At 40.8% G+C, this 24,231-nt stretch overlaps 1 protein-coding gene across 1 annotated transcript in view; it reads left to right on the top strand.

The window, feature by feature from the left end:
- Samd12 (sterile alpha motif domain containing 12) overlaps positions 1-24,231 on the top strand; it is a 295,171-nt gene that overhangs the window by 91,397 nt on the left and 179,543 nt on the right. Inside the window, exon 3 of the mRNA NM_001130562.1 lies at positions 5,619-5,759. Coding sequence (NP_001124034.1) covers positions 5,619-5,759 — 141 coding nt within the window. The remainder of the gene's footprint in view (positions 1-5,618; positions 5,760-24,231) is intronic.

Below are 24,231 nucleotides of genomic sequence, written 5' to 3'. Positions count from 1 at the left end.
TGCAAATCAAAACAACCCTGAGATTTCACCTCACACCAGTGAGAATGGCTAAGATCAAAAACTCAGGTGACAGCAGATGCTGGCGAGGATGTGGAGAAAGAGGAACACTCCTCCATTGTTGGTGGGATTGCAGACTGGTACAACCATTCTGGAAATCAGTCTGGAGGTTCCTCAGAAAATTGGACATTGAACTGCCTGAAGATCCAGCTATACCTCTCTTGGGCATATACCCAAAAGACGCCTCAACATATAAAAGAGACACGTGCTCCACTATGTTCATTGCAGCCTTATTTATAATAGCCAGAAACTGGAAAGACCCCATATGCCCTTCAACAGAGGAATGGATACAGAAAATGTGGTACATCTACACAATGGAATATTACTCAGCTATGAAAAACAACGACTTTACGAAATTCGTAGGCAAATGTTTGGAACTGGAAAATATCATCCTGAGTGAGCTAACCCAATCACAGAAAGACACACATGGTATGCACTCATTGATAAGTGGCTATTAGCCCAAATGCTTGAATTACCCTAGATCCCTAGAACAAACGAAACTCAAGACGGATGATCAAAACATGAATGCTTTATTCCTTCTTTAAAAGGGGAACAAGAATACCCTTGGCAGGGAAGAGAGAGGCAAAGATTAAAACAGAGACTGAAGGAACAACCCTTCAGAGCCTGCCCCACATGTGGCCCATACATATACAGCCACCCAATTAGACAAGATGGATGAAGCAAAGAAGTGCAGACTGACAGGAGCCGGATGTAGATCGCTCCTGAGAGACACAGCCAGAATACAGCAAATACAGAGGCGAATGCCAGCAGCAAACCACTGAACTGAGAATAGGACCCCCGTTGAAGGAATCAGAGAAAGAACTGGAAGAGCTTGAAGGGGCTCGAGACCCCATATGTACAACAATGTCAAGCAACCAGAGCTTCCAGGGACTAAGCCACTACCTAAAGACTATACATGGACTGACCCTGGACTCTGACCCCATAGGTAGCAATGAATATCCTAGTAAGAGCACCAGTGGAAGGGGAAGCCCTGGGTCCTGCTAAGACTGAACCACCAGTGAACTAGACTATGGGGGGGAGGGCGGCAATGGGGGGAGGGTTGGGAGGGGAACACCCAAGGAAGGGGAGAGGGGAGGGCGATATTTGCCCGGAAACCGGGAAAGGGAATAACACTCGAAATGTATATAAGAAATACTCAAGTTAATAAAAAAAAAAAAAAAAAACAAAATTCAATCTATCTAAAAGCTTTAAATACGAAAAGAATTTTGGACGCATTGATACAATGGCAAGCATCAACTCCTTGCCCTCCAGTGGCCTCGGGAATCTGGCAGAAATCTTAACAAAAACAAACAAACAAACAAACAAAAAAAAAAAACCCATTGCCTAAAATCTGCAAGATTAGTAACTCACTCACCGTCACTAAATCTAAAGTGCATAGCTACAAGTGGGTCAAATGTATGTTCAATGTATTTTATCACAATAAAAGACAGAGAAATAATTCGTTAAAAAGTTATACTTCAGGCTAAAAGTGTAAAAGGCAAGATATGATAATAATAAAAGGAGTATCCACAGCACAGAATATAGAACGCGTTTCAGAGTTTTAATAAATTTTAACGTTAAAAAAAAAAAAGAATCAGTCTTCCCTAGGGATGAGCCTCAATACCAAGTGGTCAGCCCTAAAACACATACATGGGATTCCACTTAAGTGAACTCAGCAAGTTGCACTTATGAATTTACAATAATTTTTAAAGGGCTACAAATTTAAAATGGAATGGACAGGTGAGAGCTCTGCCAGGAAGGTGCTGGAAACATTCAGAATACTAAGTAACTCAATATCAGGATAGTGCACAGTCTAGCCAAGTTGGTTTAGGAAGTTAACCATCATGCCTTCGGTTATAGAATTGCCATGCTAGATGACCATACCCAATAAAGCCTTTGTGGATAGACTGAAGTTTCAGTTTCAGCAACAGTCAAATTTTTCAAGGTTGCAACCATAACACCACATGTAATTTTTCACCGTGTGAACATCTTTATTGAATATTCCCTAGCCCAAGTCAAGGGGGTCCTGGGAATATTTTCAACAGTGGCAGCATCTGTTCTAGATAATCAGTATAGAGCTTGAATCACAGAGATAAACCCATACATCTGTGTTTATCTTGTATCATGATCTACCAAAGCTCACCTTGTATCTGATGACTCAATGCTTTAGGGGCTTACTGAGAATATTGAAGGAATGAGGGAATGAGAGCATTAAGGGGAAGAAAGGACATTTTAATTGCCCTATTTTAGTTCTAACAGCTTCATTACTCTTGCGGATCCCAGATGTCTGCTGGAGATAGACTGGCAGGAATAGACCATGATTTCCTGCCTTTCCTAGAGCAATGACTCAGTTTCCTGAACATAAAAGGGGTCGCCAGCCATTGTGGATAAGTCTGGAAACCCAAGTGGTAACTGAGGTCCTCTTTTCCTCCGTGCTCCTTCTAGGAATTATAAAGTCATAAAAATAGATCCAGGATCCTTAGGAATTGTGCTCTTGCACCTGGCTCCAAGGCACCGTCACTTCCTGTTTTGACGCTTCTCCATGTCCCAGCCTCCCATCTATTTTGCTCATAAGAACCAGAAATATCCCATGAAGACCTGACATCATGCCTAAGTCCCCTCTGCTCAAAACTGTTCACATGTCACATACAGTCCATTCCAGTCTGCCCCAAGCCTGCCAGGCTCTTTGGAACCCTGTCCCAGCTGAACCTAAGACCCTTCCTACCATTGTCTTATTTTTCTCTCACTGATGCTGTGATATTTGCCATTCCTCTGACCTCCTTGACACTGTTATTCCCTTGTCTCTCTCCCAAGTCCCAGTGTCACATCCACAGACAGACCTAGAACTCAAAATTACTGTTCCTCAACACTTCATCATGACCTCCATATAGAAATTGTAAAAAGAAATATAGTGCTATTTATAGTGAGTTACTTTAAAAATTCATTCATTTTGAATTGCATATTTTGTTCATATACATGAATTTTGACCATGTACATCCTCCCTCCCCTAGCTTCTAGAGGCCCACCCCATCTCCTTACCCATCAAATTTCATGCCCTTTCTCTCAGTTTTAGCCCATTGAGTTAAATTTATGTTGTGCAAATCCCATTGAGTGTGGGGTCATCCCCTAGAGCATGGTTTACCTACTAGGCCATGGTCATCACACCCTTAAAGAAAACTGATTTTCCTTTCCCCAGAAGTCATCCATTGTCAATATCTTCTCAGTTAGCACTGAGACTTTGTGTCTACCTCCCACCTTCATGGTTTTGCTTGTTTGTTTGTTTGTTCTTTTCAGACTTGAGCCTGTGCAAGATTATTTGTGTTCTTAACCTCTAGAATCTGTGACCACTTCATTCTGACTTCTGTTTGCATTACTACACCAGTTCTCTCTCTACCACTGTAGTCAGACTTGAGGAGCTGCCTCTCATCTTAGGGTCCTTACACTTTACACACCTTTGCAAAGCCTCTTTGGCCATGCAAGGTAACAAATGGGACTATAACACCTTCCAGGGTTGTTGCTCTACCTTGCTGCAGAAGGCAATGGAAGGGGCTTGAGTCTGCTTTTGTTCTTTTGTTAGTTTTCCATGGTCACTGTGATCATCTGGTGGTACCAAGCCCCAGCTGTGCTTATGAGGCTTCTTCCTTTAGATGTAAATGCCACAGAAGCTGGAGACTACTGTCCCTACACGTACGTACATACATACATACATACATACATACATACATACATACATGGAGAGAGAGTTTCCTCCCAGACAATGGTCCAGGGCCATGTCATCAATATTTCCATCCAATATTTCTGCTTCTCCTAGCCACCTCACTTCTGGACAGGACATTGGAGGGAATGATAGCACATCACAGTATACAGTAGGCTCTTTTCTGAGTAGGAAGGATCATGTAATTTTTTCTGGCTAATAAATAGCTGTAGGCCACGCATTCCATCAATTAGATGAGATGCATAGTACCTTTCTCTAACTTTCACTTTGGTTGTTTAGATTATCAAGTTCAAGTAAGAGAAACTTGAAGTCAACGTGTAGAACAGAGCCAGGGGATGTAGCCTACCAAAATTATCTGTACTTGAGATTATAAGGCAAGAGTATTTTAAGTTTGAGGTGAGCATGGGCTACTTGATAATGCCCTGTCTCAAAAGCAAACAAGACCAAACAAAATGTTCAGGATAATGCAGTAAGCTTTGCTGTATAGTTTTAAGCCGTCATATGCAGCATGTAACCTAGATCATCCTGAATGGTGTTCTGTGCAAGGGTTAAACAGAAGGAAAGATGAAACTGACTAGAGTTGACTCTCCTAGCTGTTCGTCTCCTCTCACCTGGGTCTATTCACAAGCTCCCCGTTCATCAGCTACATTCACGCTTTCTTGTTCCTTGGATGGAAATGCCCATTAACTTCGCCTTCTAGTTGTTCGGTTTCTTTGCTAAAGCGATAGAACATTTTATTTCTTTTTCCATAAAGAAGCGAAGTAACGGTTTATTAAGGAGCAATTCTAATGTAGATTAAAGCATGGATACTAAGGAAGAAAGAGTAGTGTTTAGGAAAAGAACAGCACACACCCAAGATATGGGTGTGGACTTCTCAACAGTTTCCAGAGTCTATGTAAAATTAAACCCACAGACTTTGTCCATTGACCGCAGGCAGCTGCTTCTGTGTCTTCCTCGTGCTAGAAATGTTGACAGAACTGCAGGTGTGACAGCCAGGGGCTGTGGAAAGAGAGTAAATGGTGCTGCGGGCATTTAAGAGGATCCCTCCCTTGTAATAAGCCTTGGGATGAAGTATGCTTATTGCATGGTAAATGCACAGTAGGGCATAATTTTGAGATCGCATAGAAATCAAGGTAGAAGAAAAACAAAAATATCTGGGGGGGGGTGGCAAAACATGGAGCTGAAAGGGAGCCATGCTGAATTGTCAAGACCAAGATATGTGGCATCATGGGCACCAGCACTCCGGGTTTTGCTCTCCTGAATTGCAACCCTCTCTTGTCTCTTCTCACCTTTTTCTTGTGGGCCTTTTTGATCTCAGCAAATGTTGGGGTGAGCAGAGCTTCCCACAGCTGGAGCCAGAGAACTGTATCTCCGCAGATTAAAACTGCACCTTAACTGCGAGTTTCACAAAAACATCGTTTCTGCTGGAGTTCCCATAAGCGTAGTGCGAGCATCTAGTTCTGCAGCTGGGGTGTGAGTAAAGGGCTCCATTGGCCAGCCTGAGAACTTATCACCCAGTGAAGAGCATTGTTTCCATGGAAACCTGCAATGGGTGACCCAAATATGCAAGTAAAAGTTTGCTACTTTGCCTCCTTCATTGTGTGGGTTTGCTGAGGATGGCCACTGTTACATAAAACTCGGGGCTCTTTTTGGCATGGGTGAATTTTCTCCGTGCAAGTCATCAGTTCTATCAGCGTAGACCATGGGGGTCTCCCGTTCTAAATCAGCTCCACTTACTAATCCACCTTTTAGTGTTTGGGTCGGGGGACTAGCGAAAACTGAGATGGAAGCCATTCTCCAGGGCACTGCTCACTTGTCTCTTTCTCCATTTCTGAAACCCCTGCAGGGCGAGCCCTGCTGAGACTCACAGACAAGAAGCTGGAGCGCATGGGGGTCGCCCAGGAGAACCAGCGACAGCACATCCTGCAGCAGGTGCTCCAACTGAAGGTTCGGGAAGAAGTCAGAAACCTGCAGTTACTCACACAAGGTACCCTGCTGCTTCCTGGTGGGTGGGTGCCCCCGGGGAACATGGGAAAACCGAACATGTTATTATTGCCACAGAAGAGAGCCAGAAAAAGTTTGTTGTTGTTTCCTTACAGAATTTCCTGCATTAAAAGAGAAAAAAAAAGTAGGTAGCCTTAGAAACTACTTCTCTCTAAAACTTTTTTTTATTGCTCACTGGAGAGAAGGATGCATAAATAAGTAATGGATGCACAAATAGAATTACTGCAGCTAACTTCAAGGTTATCACATACTGCTGCAGAGACTGCCTACTGTACAGCCCCAGAGAGTACCACTCACACTGGTCAGAGCACAATTGTTCCCTCCAGAGTTATGTGGTGTGCAGGCCGCACAACTGAATACTATCGTCCTGGCTGCCCTCAGCTTACCAGTAACTCTGAGGAGGTCTTAGAATTCAAGTCATTCCAAACTTAATGTGGCCGATGATGGAGAGGCGGTTTTGATAAATTTTCTTTTACTTTGCTTTTCATTGGCCAACAGAGGGGAATTGTTTTTAAATATACCTTTATTTAACTGAATGAATGCATGTTTATACTTTATAGACTTTGAAAACTCTTTTAACTACTTGAGGATAGAATGATTTAAAATATAGAGCAGAGAATTTCAATTTGGGCTACTAAGGCTGTTTGACTCATAAGAGGGTGGTGAGTAAAACAAAGATTCTTATACCTCTGAAGTGTCAAAATATCTAAAATTTGAAGAAAAACCTAAGTCCCAATATATGTTACTTATGTATACATATAATTTGATAGATATAAACTTCCATCGACTATACTTTTTCTTCTTTTGTTGCCCATCATGCATCGTTTTAAATGAAAGGATGATGAAGTAAGTGGTTTTGAGAGCATTGGGTAGTTTTCAATAAGCAGATACAGGAATGGTATGCATATGGTTATTGGAGAAATGTGGGTCAACCAAAATTCATGCTACTGTTGCATTTAGACTAATCCAGTAATAGTCTGGTTGCCTAGAACAGTGGTTCTCAACCTGTAGGCCGAGGTTCTTTTGTGGGTCACATATTGGATGTCCTGCATATCCGGATATATTGTACTTCATTACAGTTATGAGGTAGTAACAAAATTATTTTATGGTTGGAGGTCACCATAACTTGAGGAGCTGTATGAAAGAGTACAGCATTAGGAAAGGTGAGAACCACTGACCTAGACGAGAGGACATAGCACCGGAAAGATAAGCTTTGTGGAAGGATAGATACATGCAGAGGGAGATATAAAAAAGGGTATCAGCTGTTTGCTATGCTTCTTCCGAGTTTGTTCTCAGAGAACCCTTTGTAGTGAGTTCAGAAGAATGGGTAAACTAAGTAATTTAAATTTGAATGTCACTTGCTGATATGCCTTTAACTTTATTTTTTTTTTTTTGTGAGGCACTTTTTTTTATTAACTTGAGTATTTCTTATATACATTTCGAGTGTTATTCCCTTTCCCGGTTTCCGGGCAAACATCCCCCTCCCCCCTCCCCTTCCTTATGGGTGTTCCCCTCCCAACCCTCCCCACATTGCCACCCTCCCGCCCACAGTCTAGTTCACTGGGGGTTCAATCTTAGCAGGACCCAGGGCTTCCCCTTCCACTGGTGCTCTTACTAGGATATTCATTGCTACCTATGAGGTCAGAGTCCAGGGTCAGTCCATGTATAGTCTCTGGGTAGTGGCTTAGTCCCTGGAAGCTCTGGTTGCTTGGCATTGTTGTACATATGGGGTCTCGAGCCCCTTCAAGCTCTTCCAGTTCTTTCTCTGATTCCTTCAACGGGGGTCCTATTCTCAATACAGTGGTTTGCTGCTGGCATTCGCCTCTGTATTTGCTGTATTCTGGCTGTGTTTCTCAGGAGCGATCTACATCCGGCTCCTGTCAGTCTGCACTTATTTGCTTCATCCATCTTGTCTAATTGGGTGGCTGTATATGTATGGGCCACATGTGGGGCAGGCTCTGAATGAGTGTTCCTTCAGTCTCTGTTTTAATCTTTGCCTCTCCCTTCCCTGCAAGGGTATTCTTTTTCCTCATTTAAAGAAGGAGTGAAGCATTCACATTTTGATCATCCGTCTTGAGTTTTGTTTGTTCTACGGATCTAGGGTAATTCAAGCATTTGGGCTAATAGCCACTTATCAATGAGTGCATACCATGTATGTCTTTCTGTGATTGGCTTAGCTCACTCAGGATGATATTTTCCAGTTCCAACCATTTGCCTACGAATTTCATAAACTCGTTTTTGATACCTGAGTAATATTCCATTGTGTAGATGTACCACATTTTCTGTATCCATTCCTCTGTTGAAGGGCATCTGGGTTCTTTCCAGTTTCTGGCTATTATAAATAAGGCTGCGATGAACATAGTGGAGCACGTGTCTCTTTTATATGTTGAGGCATCTTTTGGGTATATGCCCAAGAGAGGTATAGCTGGATCCTCAGGCAGTTCAATGTCCAATTTTCTGAGGAACCTCCAGACTGATTTCCAGAATGGTTTTACCAGTCTGCAATCCCACCAACAATGGAGGAGTGTTCCTCTTTCTCCACATCCTCGCCAGCATCTGTTGTCCCCTGAGTTTTTGATCTTAGCCATTCTCACTGGTGTGAGGTGAAATCTCAGGGTTGTTTTGATTTGCATTTCCCTTATGACTAAAGATGTTGAACATTTCTTTAGGTGTTTCTCAGCCATTCGGAATTCCTCAATTGTGAATTCTTTGTTTAGCTCTGAACCCCATTTTTTAATAGGGTTATTTGTTTCCCTGCGGTCTAACTTCTTGAGTTCTTTGTATATTTTGGATATAAGGCCTCTATCTGTTGTAGGATTGGTAAAGATCTTTTCCCAATCTGTTGGTTGCCGTTTTGTCCTAACCACAGTGTCCTTTGCCTTACAGAAGCTTTGCAGGTTTATGAGATCCCATTTGACGATTCTTGATCTTAGAGCGTAAGCCATTGGTGTTTTGTTCAGGAAATTTTTTCCAGTGCCCATGTGTTCCAGATGCTTCCCTAGTTTTTCTTCTATTAGTTTGAGTGTGTCTGGTTTGATGTGGAGGTCCTTGATCCACTTTGACTTAAGCTTTGTGTGATAAGGGTGATAAGCATGGATCGATCTGCATTCTTCTACATGTTGACCTCCAGTTGAACCAGCACCATTTGCTGAAAATGCTATCTTTTTTCCATTGGATGGTTTTGGCTCCTTTGTCAAAAATCAAGTGACCATAGATGTGTGGGTTCATTTCTGGGTCTTCAATTCTATTGCATTGGTCTATCTGTCTGTCTCTGTACCAATACCATGCAGTTTTTATCACTATTGCTCTGTAATACTGCTTGAGTTCAGGGATAGTGATTCCCCCTGAAGTCCTTTTATTGTTGAGGATAACTTTAGCTATCCTGGGTTTTTTGTTATTCCAGATGAATTTGCAAATTGTTCTGTCTAACTCTTTGAAGAATTGGATTGGTATTTTGATGGGGATTGCATTGAATCTGTAGATTGCTTTTGGTAAAATGGCCATTTTTACTATATTAATCCTGCCAATCCATGAGCATGGGAGATCTTTCCATCTTCTGAGGTCTTCTTCAATTTCTTTCCTCAGTGTCTTGAAGTTCTTATTGTACAGATCTTTTACTTGCTTGGTTAAAATCACACCGAGGTACTTTATATTATTTGGGTCTATTATGAAGGGTGTTGTTTCCCTAATTTCTTTCTCGGCTTGTTTCTCTTTTGTATAGAGGAAGGCAACTGATTTATTTGAGTTAATTTTATACCCAGCCACTTTGCTGAAGTTGTTTATCAGCTTTAGTAGTTCTCTGGTGGAACTTTTGGGATCACTTAAATATACTATCATATCATCTGCAAATAGTGATATTTTGACCTCTTCTTTTCCGATCTCTATCCCCTTGACCTCCTTTTGTTGTCTGATTGCTCTGGCTAGAACTTCAAGAACTATATTGAATAAGTAGGGAGAGAGTGGGCAGCCTTGTCTAGTCCCTGATTTTAGTGGGATTGCTTCAAGTTTCTCTCCATTTAGTTTAATGTTAGCAACTGGTTTGCTGTATATGGCTTTTACTATGTTTAGGTATGGGCCTTGAATTCCTATTCTTTCCAGGACTTTTATCATGAAGGGGTGTTGAATTTTGTCAAATGCTTTCTCAGCATCTAATGAAATGATCATGTGGTTTTGTTCTTTCAGTTTGTTTATATAATGGATCACATTGATGGTTTTCCGTATGTTAAACCATCCCTGCATGCCTGGGATGAAGCCTACTTGATCATGGTGGATGATTGTTTTGATGTGCACTTGGATTCGGTTTGCCAGAATTTTATTGAGTATTTTTGCGTCGATATTCATAAGGGAAATTGGTCTGAAGTTCTCTTTCTTTGTTGGGTCTTTGTGTGGTTTAGGTATAAGAGTAATTGTGGCTTCGTAGAAGGAATTCGGTAGGGCTCCATCTGTTTCAATTTTGTGGAATAGTTTGGATAATATTGAAACGAGGTCTTCTATGAAGGTTTGATAGAATTCTGCACTAATCCCGTCTGGACCTGCGCTCTTTTTGGTTGGGAAAACTTTAATGAGTGCTTCTATTTCCTTAGGAGTTATGGGGTTGTTTAACTGGTTTATCTGTTCCTGATTTAACTTCGGTACCTGGTATCTGTCTAGGAAATTGTCCATTTCCTGCAGATTTTCAATTTTTGTTGAATACAGGCTTTTATAGTAAGATCTGATAATTTTTGAATTTCCTCTGAATCTGTAGTTATGTCTCCCTTTTCATTTCTGATTTTGTTAATTTGGACGCACTCTCTGTGTCCTCTCGTTAGTCTGGCTATGGGTTTATCTATCTTGTTGATTTTCTCAAAGAACCAACTTTTGGTTCTGTTGATTCTTTCTATGGTCCTTTTTGTTTCTACTTGGTTGATTTCAGCTCTGAGTTTGATTATTTCCTGCCTTCTACTCCTCCTGGGTGTATTTCCTTCTTTTTGTCCTAGAGCTTTTAGGTGTGCTGTCAAGCTGCTGACATATGCTCTTTCCTATTTCTTTCTGCAGGCACTCAGCGCTATGAGTTTTCCTCTTAGCACAGCTTGCATTGTGTCCCATAATTTGGGTATGGTGTACCTTCATTTTCATTAAATTCTAAAAAGTCTTTAATTTCTTTCTTTGTTTCTTCCTTGACCAGGTTATCATTGAGTAGAGCATTGTGCAATTTCCACGTATATGTGGGCATTCTTCCCTTATTGTTCTTGAAGACCAGTTTTAGGCCATGGTGGTCCGATAGCACGCATGGGATTATTTCTATCTTTCTGTACCTGTTGAGGCCCGTTTTTTGACCAATTATATGGTCAATTTTGGAGAAAGTACCATGAGGAGCTGAGAAGAAGGTATATCCTTTTGCTTTAGGATAGAATGTTCTATAAATATCCGTTAAGTCCATTTGGCTCATGACTTCTCTTAGTCTGTCTACGTCTCTGTTTAATTTCTGTTTCCATGATCTGTCCATTGATGAGAGTGGGGTGTTGAAATCTCCCACTACTATTGTATGAGGTTCAATGTGTGTTTTGAGCTTTAGTAAGGTTTCTTTTACGTACGTAGGTGTCCTTGAATTAGGGGCATAGATATTTAGGATTAAGAGTTCATCTTGGTGGATTTTTCCTTTGATGAATATGAAGTGTCCTTCCTTATCTTTTTTGATGACTTTTAGTTGAAAATTGATTTTATTTGATATTAGAATGGCTACTCCAGCTTGCTTCTTCCGACCATTTGCTTGGAAAGTTGTTTTCCAGCCTTTCACTCTGAGGTAGTGTCTGTCTTTGTCTCTGAGGTGTGTTTCCTGTAGGCAGCAGAATGCAGGGTCCTCGTTGCGTATCCAGTTTGTTAATCTATGTCTCTTTATTGGGGAGTTGAGGCCATTGATGTTGAGAGATATTAAGGAATAGTGATTATTGCTTCCTGTCGTATTCATATTTGGATGTGAGGTTATGTTTGTGTGCTTTTCTTCTCTTTGTTTTGTTGCCAAGACGATTAGTTTCTTGCTTCTTCTAGGGTATAGCTTGCCTCCTTATGTTGGGCTTTACCATTTATTATCCTTTGTAGTGCTGGATTTGTAGAAAGATATTGTGTAAATTTGGTTTTGTCATGGAATATCTTGGTTTCTCCATCTTTGTTAATTGAGAGTTTTGCAGGATACAGTAACCTGGGCTGGCATTTGTGTTCTCTTAGGGTCTGTATGACATCTGTCCAGGATCTTCTGGCCTTCATAGTTTCTGGCGAGAAGTCTGGTGTGATTCTGATAGGTCTGCCTTTATATGTTACTTGACCTTTTTCCCTTACTGCTTTTAATATTCTTTCTTTATTTTGTGCGTTTGTTGTTTTGATTATTATGTGACGGGAGGTTTTTCTTTTCTTGTCCAATCAATTTGGAGTTCTGTAGGCTTCTTGTATGCCTATGGGTATCTCTTTTTTTAGGTTAGGGAAGTTTTCTTCTATGATTTTGTTGAAGATATTTACTGGTCCTTTGAGCTGGGAGTCTTCACTCTCTTCTATACCTATTATCCTTAGGTTTGATGTTCTCATTGAATCCTGGATTTCCTGTATGTTTTGGACCAGTAGCTTTTTCCGCTTTACATTATCTTTGACAGTTGAGTCAATGATTTCTATGGAATCTTCTGCTCCTGAGATTCTCTCTTCCATCTCCTGTATTCTGTTGTTGAAGCTTGTATCTACAGCTCCTTGTCTCTTCTTTTGGTTTTCTATATCCAGGGTTGTTTCCATGTGTTCTTTCTTGATTGCTTCTATTTCCATTTTTAATTCCTTCAACTGTTTGATTGTGTTTTCCTGTAATTCATTCAGGGATTTTTGTGACTCCTCTCTATGGGCTTCTACTTGTTTAATTATGTTTTCCTGGAATTCTTTCAGGCATTTTTGTGATTCCTCTGTAGGCTTCTACTTGTTCTCTAAGGGAGTTCTTCACGTCTTTCTTAAAGTCCTCCAGCATCATGATCAAATATGATTTTGAAACTAGATCTTGCTTTTCTGGTGTGTTTGGATATTCCATGTTTGTTTTGGTGGGAGAATTGGGCTCCGATGGTGCCATGTAGTCTTGGTTTCTGTTGCTTGGGTTCCTGCGCTTGCCTCTCGCCATCAGATTATCTCTAGTGTTACTTTGTTCTGCTATTTCTGACAGTGGCTAGACTGCCCTATAAGCCTGTGTGTCAGGAGTGCTGTAGACCTGTTTTCCTGTTTTCTTTCAGCCTGTTATGGCGACAGAGTGTTCTGCTTTCGGGCGTGTAGTTTTCCCTCTCTACAGGTCTTCAGCTGTTCCTGTGGGCCTGTGTCTTGAGTTCACCAGACAGTTCACTTGCAGCAGAAAATTTGGTCTTACCTGTGGTCCCGAGGCTCAAGTTTGCTCGTGGGGTGCTGCCCACGGGCTCTCTGCAGCGGCAGCAACCAGGAAGATATCCGCCGCCCCTTCCGGGAGCTTCAGTGCACCAGGGTTCCAGATGGCCTTTGATGTTTTCCTCTGGCGTCCGAGATGTGTGTGCAGAGAGCAGTCTCTTCTGGTTTCCCAGGCTTGTCTGCCTCTCTGAAGGTTTAGGTCTCCCTCCCACGGGATTTGGGTGCAGAGAACTGTTTATCCGGTCTGTTTCCTTCAGGTTCTGGCGGTGTCTCAGGTAGGGGTCCTGCCGCTCCTGGGCCCTCCCCCACGGGAGCCCAGAGGCCTTATACAGTTTCCTCTTGGGCCAGGGATGTGGGCAGGGGTGGGCAGTGTTGGTGGTCTCTTCCGCTCTGCAGCCTCAGGAGTGCCCACCTGACCAGGCGGTTGGGTCTCTCTCTCACGGGGTCTGGGAGCAGAGAGCTGCTGCAGGCCGCGATCCGCGGGTGTGGGACTTCCGGTAAACACAGGACGTGCCTGGTCCTAGAGGAATTCTGCCTCCGTGTGTCCCGAGCTCACCAGGCAGCTTTCTTGCAGCAGAAAAGTTGGTCTTACCTGTGGTCCCGAGGCTCAAGTTCGCTCGTGGGGTGCTGCCCACGGGCTCTCTGCAGCGGCAGCAACCAGGAAGATATCTTAACTTTCTTTTAAAAACAGAGATAATACAATTTAAGACAAGAAATGCTATCACACTGCTACTTCTAAAATGGAATAGAAAGAAAGCAAATAAGGCTACGTAAACTCCACATAATCCAGGCGTGAGGAGAAGTTTTTCAAAGAATGCATAATGTTGGAAAAGATGTGAGCCGTGGCGATGAAATCGTATGGAAAAGTTGACCTATGGCATGACTCAACTTTTCAATACATAATTTATATACATTTTACATATATAATATGTAAATAAAAGGAGTGCAGATGATTATGCCTTATTTTCATAATAGTTGCTGCTGGGAAATATGTTTTTGGGTGATCTTAACTATATTCAGTGTACTTTTTCATGTTTTCCAAATCTATCATAAAGTCGTGTGGTTGTTCTAAACGTAGAATATTAGCCCTCTACCATGGCATGCTTCTTCCTACCTCCCTGTGTTCTGGGAAGGACCTAAGTTCAACCTTTCTGATTCTGTTGCTGGCATTTTCTACTCCTTTGAAAACTGAACGTTCTTTACTCTTTCATGCAGTTCCTTCAGAAGGAACTAGTGTACTCTCTCGCTCATGGGTATTTTTCTCTGAATTTTTATTGCCTTTCTTATTGCTTGTCCTTTACGTGTTACTGTTCAAAATCACTTTATGTCAGACATCATTTATAAAATCCGTCGTGTTATTGAAGTGATAATTTCTTGGTTTTTTTTCTTAGAAAAAGATACAAAATTGACAAGATGTTTGAAGACTGATAATAGAGGATGTAAAGAGATCGGGGGGAGAGCTTTAAATTATTTGGGGCCCTAAGTTTACTCTAGTAAGAATCAATGTTCCATAAACCCAAGAGAGCTGGCTGATTTAGCCGTGCATATATATGGAGGTTCTCTATAGGGGTGATGTGTGATTCAATATTAAATATTAGATTCTTCAAACCTGCAAATACAAAGCTACAGCAGCAATATGCTGAATAAGTACAATAATTTCACGGGTCTATTTCAGTCTTTTTGAACATTCTGTGGGTCTGTGTCTTGGGGAGACTGTTCCCACTTCCAGCTTGTACAAGCGGGACACAGTGCCAGGACACATGAAGTCATTACTCTGATGCAAAGCCTGTTTCTGTTGCTGTCGATTGTATAATCCATTTAAGCTGCTATACCACAGACGGCTTAGGTTCCTGGGCTGTGGGTATTATTCTTTCTGCTATGACAAAGTACCTGACGGAAGCAAGTTTATTGTAGCTCACAGTTTGAGGGTACAGTTGTAGGTCATGGTAGGGAGAGTATGGCAAAGGACTATGAGGCAGCTGGTCACATTACTTCTACATTCAGAAAGCAGAGAGACACGAATGCTGGTGTTCTGTTCCTGGTCTCCTTTTTATTCACTCCTGAATGCAGGTGCACACAATGAGTGATCTTCCAACCTCAGTGAATTCCCTCACAGACATACCCAGAAGTTTATTTCCTGTGTGATCCTAGATTCTGTCAGGTTCACAATCAATCTAAACCATCACAGTTGAAAGCAATAGAAGTTGTTTTGCATGCTTCTGAATACTGGGATATCTAGGGTCATGGCGCTAGGGAACTAAGTTTCATTCTTACTGAGACCTTCCCCTGTGTTTCACATCTCAGAAGCAGGACAGAATCCATTCTAGATCCCTACTAAAGTGATTTCATAAGATTCTGCCATCATGACCTAATCCTCTATAAAATGTCCCATGTCCTTAATTCATACCTTAAGAATTCTATCTTCAAGTGTGCTTGGAGGACTGTGGCATTGGTACTTAAAATCGTATTATTGTTAAACAAAACTGTTTTTAAAGGTAGTTATCACTCTTGATAGTGTGTGTGTGTATGTATGAGCGTGTAAGTGTGTATATGCTCACATGAATGCACACATGCACATATGGAGACAAGATGTTGATATAGAATGTCATCACTCTCTACCTATTTACTTTGTGTAACTCAACATACAGCCAACTCACTGACGTTTCTAGGTTGACTGGCCAGTGAGCTCTAAAGATTTGCGTGTCTCTACATCCCAGTTCTAATACACACACACACACACACACACACACACACACACACACACACACACACAGTGAGACAGACAGACAGACAGACAGACAGACAAACAGACAAACAGACAGACAGAGCTGGAATTACACATCTGCATCATCAAGCCTGGTGTTTTGTGTGGATGTGAATTATATGTTGAGACCTTAGGCTTGCAGAGCATTTTAGCCCTTGAGCCATCTCCTCAGCTCCCTAAGGACTCAATTTTTGAAGAATGGATTTTTTCTTTTAAATGATTGGATTTTTTATGTATTTCTATTTTGGGTTTTGCTTTTTAAATATCTTTAATCTTTTTTTTTTTACATACCAGTCCTTGTCACTATCCACCTCTCACTCTGCCCTCCGACAGTTCCTCATTCCATTCCTCTTCCTTTGTCTCCAAGAGGATGTCCCCATACCCTTATATCCCCTACACCCCACCAGGGCTCCCCATTCCTTGGGGCCTCAAGTCTCTCAAGGGTTAGGTACATCTTCTCTCATTGAGGTCTGACCAGGCAGTCCTCTGCTGTATATGTGTTGGGGGCCTCTGACCAACTAGTGTATGCTACCTGGTTGGTGGCTTAGTGTCTGAGAAATCTCAGGGTTCCAGGTTTGTTGAGACTATTGGTCTTCCTATGGAGTCACCCTTCTCCTCAACTTCTTCCAGCCTTTCCCTAATTCAACCACAGGAGTCCCCCACTTCTGTCCATTAGTTGAGTGTAAGTATCTGCTTTTGTGTCAGTCAGCTCTTTGTTGGGCCTCTTGGAGGGCAGCCATGCTAGGCTCTTGTCTGTAAGTATATCATAATACTGTCAGGCCTTGTAATACATAATAGTGTCAGGCCTTGGATCCTCCCCTTGAGCAGGATCCCAATTTGGGCTGGTCACTGGACCTCCTTTCCCTCCGTCTCTTCCCCATTTTTGTCCCTGCAATTTTTTTTAGACAGGAACAATGCTGGGTCAGAGTTTTTGATTGTGGGATGGCAATCCTATCCCTCCACTTGATGCCCTGTCTTTCTACTAGAGGTGGATTCCACAAGTTCCCTCTCCCCACTGTAGAACATTTCATCTAAGGTCCCTTTCTTTGAGTCTTCAGAGTCTCTTACCTCCCAGATCTCTGATATATTCAAGAGGGTTCCCACACCTCCTACCATTTGAGGTTGTATATTTCCATTCATTCTGCTGGCCTTCAGGGATTCACTCCTGATCCCCCAATACCTGATCATGTTCCCCTTGTCTCCTCCTCCTCCTCCTCCTCCTCCTCCTCCTCCTCCTCCTCCTCCTCCTCCCCACTTTTGCCTAGTTCCCTCCTTATCTCTGTCCTCTGCTTTCTTCTCCCTCCCAAGTGAAGCATCCTCACTTGGTCCCTTTGTCTTGTTAACCTTTTTGAGTTCTATGGATTTTATCCTGGGTATTCTATACTTTTCTGGCTAATATCCACTTATTAGTGAGTAAATACCATGCATGTCCTCTTTGGTCTAAGATAACTCACTCAGGATGATATTTTCATTCATTTGCCTGCAAAACTCATAATGTCCTCATTCTTAATAGCTGATTAGTATTCCATTGTGTAAACTCACCACATTTTCTGTATCCATTCTTCCATTGTGGGTCATCTGGATTGTTTCTAGTTTCTGGCTATGACAGATGAGGCCACTATGAACATAGTGGAGCATGTGTCCTCATTATATGTTAGAGCATCTTTTGGGTATATTCCCAGGACTTGGTATAGCTGGGTCTTCAGGTAGATCTATTTCAAATTTTCTGAGGAAGCTCCAGATTGATTTCCAGAGTGGTTGTGCCAGTTCGAAAGTCCCACCAGCAATGGAAGAGTGTTCCTCTTTTTCCATATTCTCACCAACATGTGCTGTTACCTGAGTTTTTTATCTTAGCCATTCTGATTGGTGTAAGGTAGAATCTCAGGGTCATTTTGATTTGTGTTTCTTTGATCACTAAGAACTTTGAACATTTCCTTAAGTGCACCTCGGCCATTTGAGATTCCTCTGTTGTGAATTCTCTGTTTAGTCCTTTACCCCATTTTTTAAATGGGTTGTTTGGTTTTTTTAGAAGTTAGCTTCTTGAGTCCTTTATATGTTTTGGATATTAGCCCTCAATCAAATGTGGACTTAGTGAAGTTTTTTCCCAATCTGTAGGTTGCTGATTTGTCCTTTGCCTTGCAGAAGCTTTGCAGTTTCATGAGGTCCCATTTATAAATTTTTTTTTCTTTTCTTTTTTTCATAGCTGGGGACCGAACCCAGGGCCTTGCGCTTGCTAGGCAAGTGCTCTACCACTGAGCTAAACCCCCAACCATCCATTTATAAATTCTTGATCTTAGAGCCTGAGCCATTGGAATTCTGTTTAGGAAAGCTCCCCACCCCCACCCCTGGTGCTCATGAGTTCGAGGCTCTTTCCCACTTTCTCTTCTGTTACATTCAGTGTATCTGGTTTTATGTTGAGGTACTTGGTCCACTTGGACTTCAGCTTCGGGCAAGGTAACAAATACGGATCTAGTTTTATTTTCTACATATCGACTGACCAGCACCATTTATTGAGTATGCTTTTTTTTTTCCACCGTATATTTTTGGCTTCTTTGTCAAAGATCAAATGTCTGTAAGTGTACGGTTTTATTTCTGGGTCTTTAATTCTATTCCATTGACCAACTTGTCTGTCCAACACCATGCAGTTTTTATCACTATTGCTCTGTAGTAGAGCTTGAGGTCAGGGAAGGTGATTCCCCCAGAAGTTCTTTTATTGTTAAGAATTGGTTTTGCTACTTTGGGCTTACTTTTTTTATATGTAATTGAGAATTGCTCTTTCTATGTCTTTGAAGAATTGTGTTGGAATTTTGATGGGCATAGCATTGAATCTGTAGATTGCTTTTGGTAGGATAGTCATTTTTAGTATGTTAATTCTACCAATCCATAAGCATGGGAGATCTCTCTCCTCTATTTTGTTTTTAGAGTCCCTTTAAAAATATTTAGGTGTTTTGGAAGACTATAGGTGGCTTCTTTTAAGGAAACAGCTAAGTAAATCACAGCACATATAGTTACTGGGCATATTTAAACCTGTAAATGAAGAATGAAGAAGGACCCTTGGGAAGCCATGAAAAATAAAACAAAAACAAGATTCAGAGCCATATACAAACTGTATATTTGCCATTAAGGGAGAAATGGTGTCTCTCTGTGTGTATTCTTTGTTTATATAAGAAATACTAAATAATGTATATGAAACTAATGTAAGTTACACCCATGGGGCATGGAAGGTGGCCATAGAAAGAAGATACATGCTTCAGATGTCATTTTGCGTTTTGAAATATGAGTGTTTGAACTACTTTAAAGAACACACATGAAAAATAAACAAGAAGGAGAAACTATAAATTTAGCATTAGATATGCCTGGATGTTAAGTCCTGCCCTGAATATTTAATTTTGTTGCTTCAGGGAAATTCTTTAAGCACTCTGCTCCCATTCACTAACTTCTGAAATAGAGATGAGTAGCTTTGCTCAACCAATAAGAATATGGCAGGAATTAGAGGCTAATATGCTCTACCATTAGCCTTGTCTCATAATTAAACCAAGCTTGTACACTTATAACGAAGCCACATCATTTTAATACCTTTTATGAAATAAATTTATCTGACAGTTTACTTACATTCACATGTGTTCGTTTTACAGGGGTCAAATTGAGATTTTTGCTCTGCAGTTCTTCATCTATGACTTCTAGATGTTGACAAAAAATCACACACACACACACACACACACACACACACACACACAATCCCATGTAAGACTTCTTTTAACTGCATGACAGATGCATAGTAAATGTTAGTTTTTACTTCCTACAAACACTCCTGGAGCCATCATCTGGAACCAGAGCCATCTTACCTGAAGTCCTGACCGCTCCTCTTACCATTGACAATGGCCCCATAGCTCCCTGACATTTGCAAGCAACACCCATCAGTGTTGGCCTCAGCCTTCACGCTATCCTTCTCCTGTCTTCAGGGAGATTGTCTCATCTAAAAGAAAGCCTTTGCTCTTCTATGTTCCATCTGTGAGCAGCCAGGATGTCGATCTGCTGGTGACTGTCCCTGCTAGAAACTCGGCTGGGACAGAACACTCCCAGTTATGTTTTGAGAAGCATAGCAGGCAGCCGGGAAGTCATCATGACATTTCTGCCTGATTCATGAGAGATGGGGTAGGGGGTGTTCTTTATACAACACATAACATGGTACCAAGTGGTCCAGAATCCCTCAAATTTATTCTTAACTTTTTAAACGTAGACATTGTTTCTAGAAAGCAAAACTCCCCACCAGATACTGAATATTATGCTTGATCCAGCTCATGAGTTTTGATGTTAACTATGAACAGAGCATGCCCAGCAGCTCTTCATATTCTCTCTACTGCGGCTGCTACTGTTGGCCATTCTCCATATACATATGAGAAAGTGACACAAACTAACAAGTCCAAAGGAAGATAGGCCTCGGTAAACAGCATAGCGCAGGAATGCCTGAGTCCAAAGCAAGCACTTTGCTTCCTTTACATGCTTCACTGGCCTCTTTTGGGACTGATTACACAAGGCCATTTTCATGCAAGTATATAATGTAGTTCCCTTCCCAAATTTGCTTCTATTTTTACACCTCTCTCTCTCTCTCTCTCTCTCTCTCTCTATATATATATATATATATATATATATATATATAAAACACACACACACAGAGAGAGGGGGGTATGTCTATAATGTCGAACACCCACAAATGAAAAAAATGCAACATTTTCCTTCTGAAGTTGACTTAATTTGCTGGGGAATAGCTCCTGTTGCATCCAATTTCTCGCAAATGACATCACTTTCTTTTTAAAACTAACTTTTAATTTTTGAAGTTATAATTCTATACTTTCCCTCCACCTTCCCTTGTGCCAACCTCTCCCATTCTTCTTTATGTATAAATTACTCCATTTATACATATGTGGATACACTTCCTTATCCATTTTTCCGTTGCCACGCATCTAGGTTGGCTCTATCACTTGGCTTTGTGGCTCGTTCTTCAGTAAACATCATTGTGCACATTGTCAGTGATGCACAGTGATAGACACAGACAAGGATGACGTCGAGCTGAGTTGCGTGTACGTCTCTGGTTAGTTTCTTAGGGAACCTAAGCCTAGTGGCATCCATACTGGTTGGACAAACAGTTATATAAGGCTTCCTTTTTTGTCTGCATCTTTGCTAGCATTTACTTGTTCCTTAGTGACTGTCATTCTGCCCGATGTGAGATGGTATCTCAATGCAGCTCTTTATTATTTATTTTTAAAAATATATGTCATATGCAGTGCATGTCAATATGTATGTGAGGATGTGCACATGTCACAGCGCATATTCTGAGGTCAACCAGGATTGAAATCCATCTATTAAGCTTAGTGGCAAGTGCAGTTACCCACTGAACCATCTCATCAACCCCAATTTTAAATACCTTTTTAAATCTAGTCTTTATTTTTATCTCTATATCTGTGTATTTATTGTTGTAAGTGAATGCCATGTGAGAGCAGCACTCGCAGAGGCCACAAGAGGGCGTTGGACCCCTTGGATCTGGAATTCCAAGCACTTGTGAGCCATGTAAAGTGGCTACTGACAAGCAGACAGGTCCTCTGAAGGAGCAGCAAGAACTCTTAACCACCAATGTTGAAAATTCTTGCTTTTTAAAATTGGGTAAAATTGTTTGTTTAGCCTTGAATTCTGCCACTTATTTTGTTGCTGTTGTTGTTTTTATCAATTATTATATTTATTTACATCCCAAATAGTGCCCCCTCCTAGTACCCTCTGGCAGAGTTCTTCCACCATCCTCCTCTTTTTCTTTTAAAAAATTCTTTTATTTTTGGGATGATAATGTAATTAGACCATGCCCCCTTTCTCCCTCTAAACACTCATATATATATTCCTAAATACAAACTGCTTAGTCTGTATAATGTTACCAGTATGTATGTTTTCAGATCTGAGCATTTAGTATTGGCTCACCAATGGTGTCCTGTTCCCTGGAGAAGACAATTTCCCCTGCTCTCAGCATTCCCTAGTTGTCTGTAGTTGTTTGGATGGGCTTCTCCCCAGACCACTTTAACATGTGTACTGTCGTCGTCTGTTCAGCTCATGGTGGGTGAAACTTTGTGAGTGTAGCTTCTGTCACCACTCACAGCACACTCGCTGATCCTGTGGTTCATTGAAGCTTTTATTTCCATTTCTCTGGTGGCTCTAATGTTGGACACTTTTCATCTGTATATCGACCATTCATCCTTTATCTTTGTGAACTATCTGATCATTTCATTAGCTCAAGTATTGATTATGTTATTTAGTCTCCTTTTCTTTAGGCTTCCGAGTCCATTGTATATTCTAGACTTTACCCCCTCTGTCAGAAATTAGAAAACCTTTTCTTTAATTCTCCAAGCTGTCTTGATTGTTTCCCTTGTTGTACAGAAACTTTTGAAGATCACAAAGCATTTACCAATTGTTAACACTATTCTCTGAGTAACTGGCAGTCCTGCACGGAGTGCGTTGTCCGTGCTGTACCTTAAAGCTCCCAACTTTGTTCACCATCAGTTTTAGTTTGGGGTCTTACAGGAAGGCTTTTGATGCACCAGGAGTCGATTTGGAACAGTGTGAAAGATAGATATCTGCTTTCATTTTTTACTTGTGGATATCCAGCTTTGCCAGCACTACTTGTGGAAGAGGATTTCTTCTCCAATCTGTTTTTTGGCTATGATGCCAGTTGTCACGTGGCTGTCACTGGATACGTTTATTTTGAGGACATCTCTTAACTGATCTGTGGGTCTGTTTCTGTGCTGATCCCATGGTGTTTTTATTAATGAACTCTGTGATATACCTTGAAATCAGGTCTTGGGATAAATCTGGGTTTATTCTTCTGTTTGGGGTAGATTGCTTGAGTTTTATGGGGTCTTTGTGCTTCCATATGTCTTCTTAAATTTTTTGGTTTCAGTTTTCTATGTTCTACAAAAAAATTTTGATGGAGTTGCACTGAATCTGTAGCCTACTTTTGGTAGTATAGCTAATTTTACAATATTAATTCCTCTCATTCATGACTATGAGAGGCCCTTTCATCTCCTATAGATTCTTTCCTTGACGTTTAAGTTTTCATGATGGGTGCTACAGTTCTTGGTACTGTTCATTATTTCTTAATATTTAAGAGGCCATTGTTAAAGGGATTTTCTGATTTCTTTCTCTGCATATTTATAATTATTATATAGGAAGTCTATGTTAATTTTGCATCTCTGAACTGCTGAAATCCTTATCATATTTAAGGGTGAACACCCTTGACTTCTTTCTTTCCTTTTTGCATCCCATTAGAACAGATTTTTAAAATCTGTTATACTTCTTTGCCTCTGATTTATCAAATGTGGTAAGAACTATATCTTGGAGTAGTGAATGAATGGAATTTCATGTGAAAATCATATACATGTGAAAATCTGGAAAATGAATTAAGCCAGAGGTTGATAAACATTTTTTACAGGGCCAGTTTGTATTCTTTGTATCCTATATACTTGTCTGTTGTACCTTTTCCATTGCATGAAAGTAACCACATGTGATACTTAACTAAATTGCATGAAAGTAACCACATGTGATGCTTAACTAAATTGGGCAGGGCTTCTCTAATAAACCTCTACTTAATTGTTGGTGCATAGAAAAACAAAGATCCTATATGTGATGGTAAACTTAGAATGGTGGAGAATATTTTAAGCTGCATATCTGGAAGGGATTGCATAAAGAACTTCTACAACTCAGAAAAAGTAATAATGATTTTTTAATGGCCAAAGAATTTGAATAGTTTTACAACTAAAGTAGCCAAATATTATATGAAAACACATTTAACATAAATGCTATAGAAATACAAATAAAAACCACAATGAGCCATCATTTCAAACCCATTAGAATTTTCAGAGTAAAAAAATTGCAAAAACATTAAGAAAATAGAGAAATCAGAACCCTTACTCAATTGTAATGGGAATACCGAATTGGATAGCCATTATAGAAATTACTATGGAGGTTCATCAGATAATTAAAAGTGGAATTATCATCTGATCTCATGTTTTAATATAGCAAAAAAGAAATCAGAGCGGGAGCAGGAGCTAATGCTGATGTACTTGTGACCATGACAACACGCTGACCAAGAGATGGAAACAACCCAAACGTCCCCCATTGCATGTGTGAATACAGAAAAAAGAAAATATACAGCATATTTAAAAGGGAATATCATTCAAAAATGTCTTAGAAGAAGGAAATCCAGGTACAGGCTGAGCAAATGAACATTAAGGACGCTAGTTATGGATCATGGGAACAAGAGGAACTACCG

Source organism: Rattus norvegicus, chromosome 7 (genome assembly GCF_036323735.1).
Source record: "Rattus norvegicus strain BN/NHsdMcwi chromosome 7, GRCr8, whole genome shotgun sequence".
Lineage (NCBI taxonomy): Eukaryota > Metazoa > Chordata > Mammalia > Rodentia > Muridae > Rattus > Rattus norvegicus.
The sequence above is the reverse complement of the archived record's forward strand: the minus strand, read 5'-3'. Positions and strand labels throughout refer to the sequence as shown.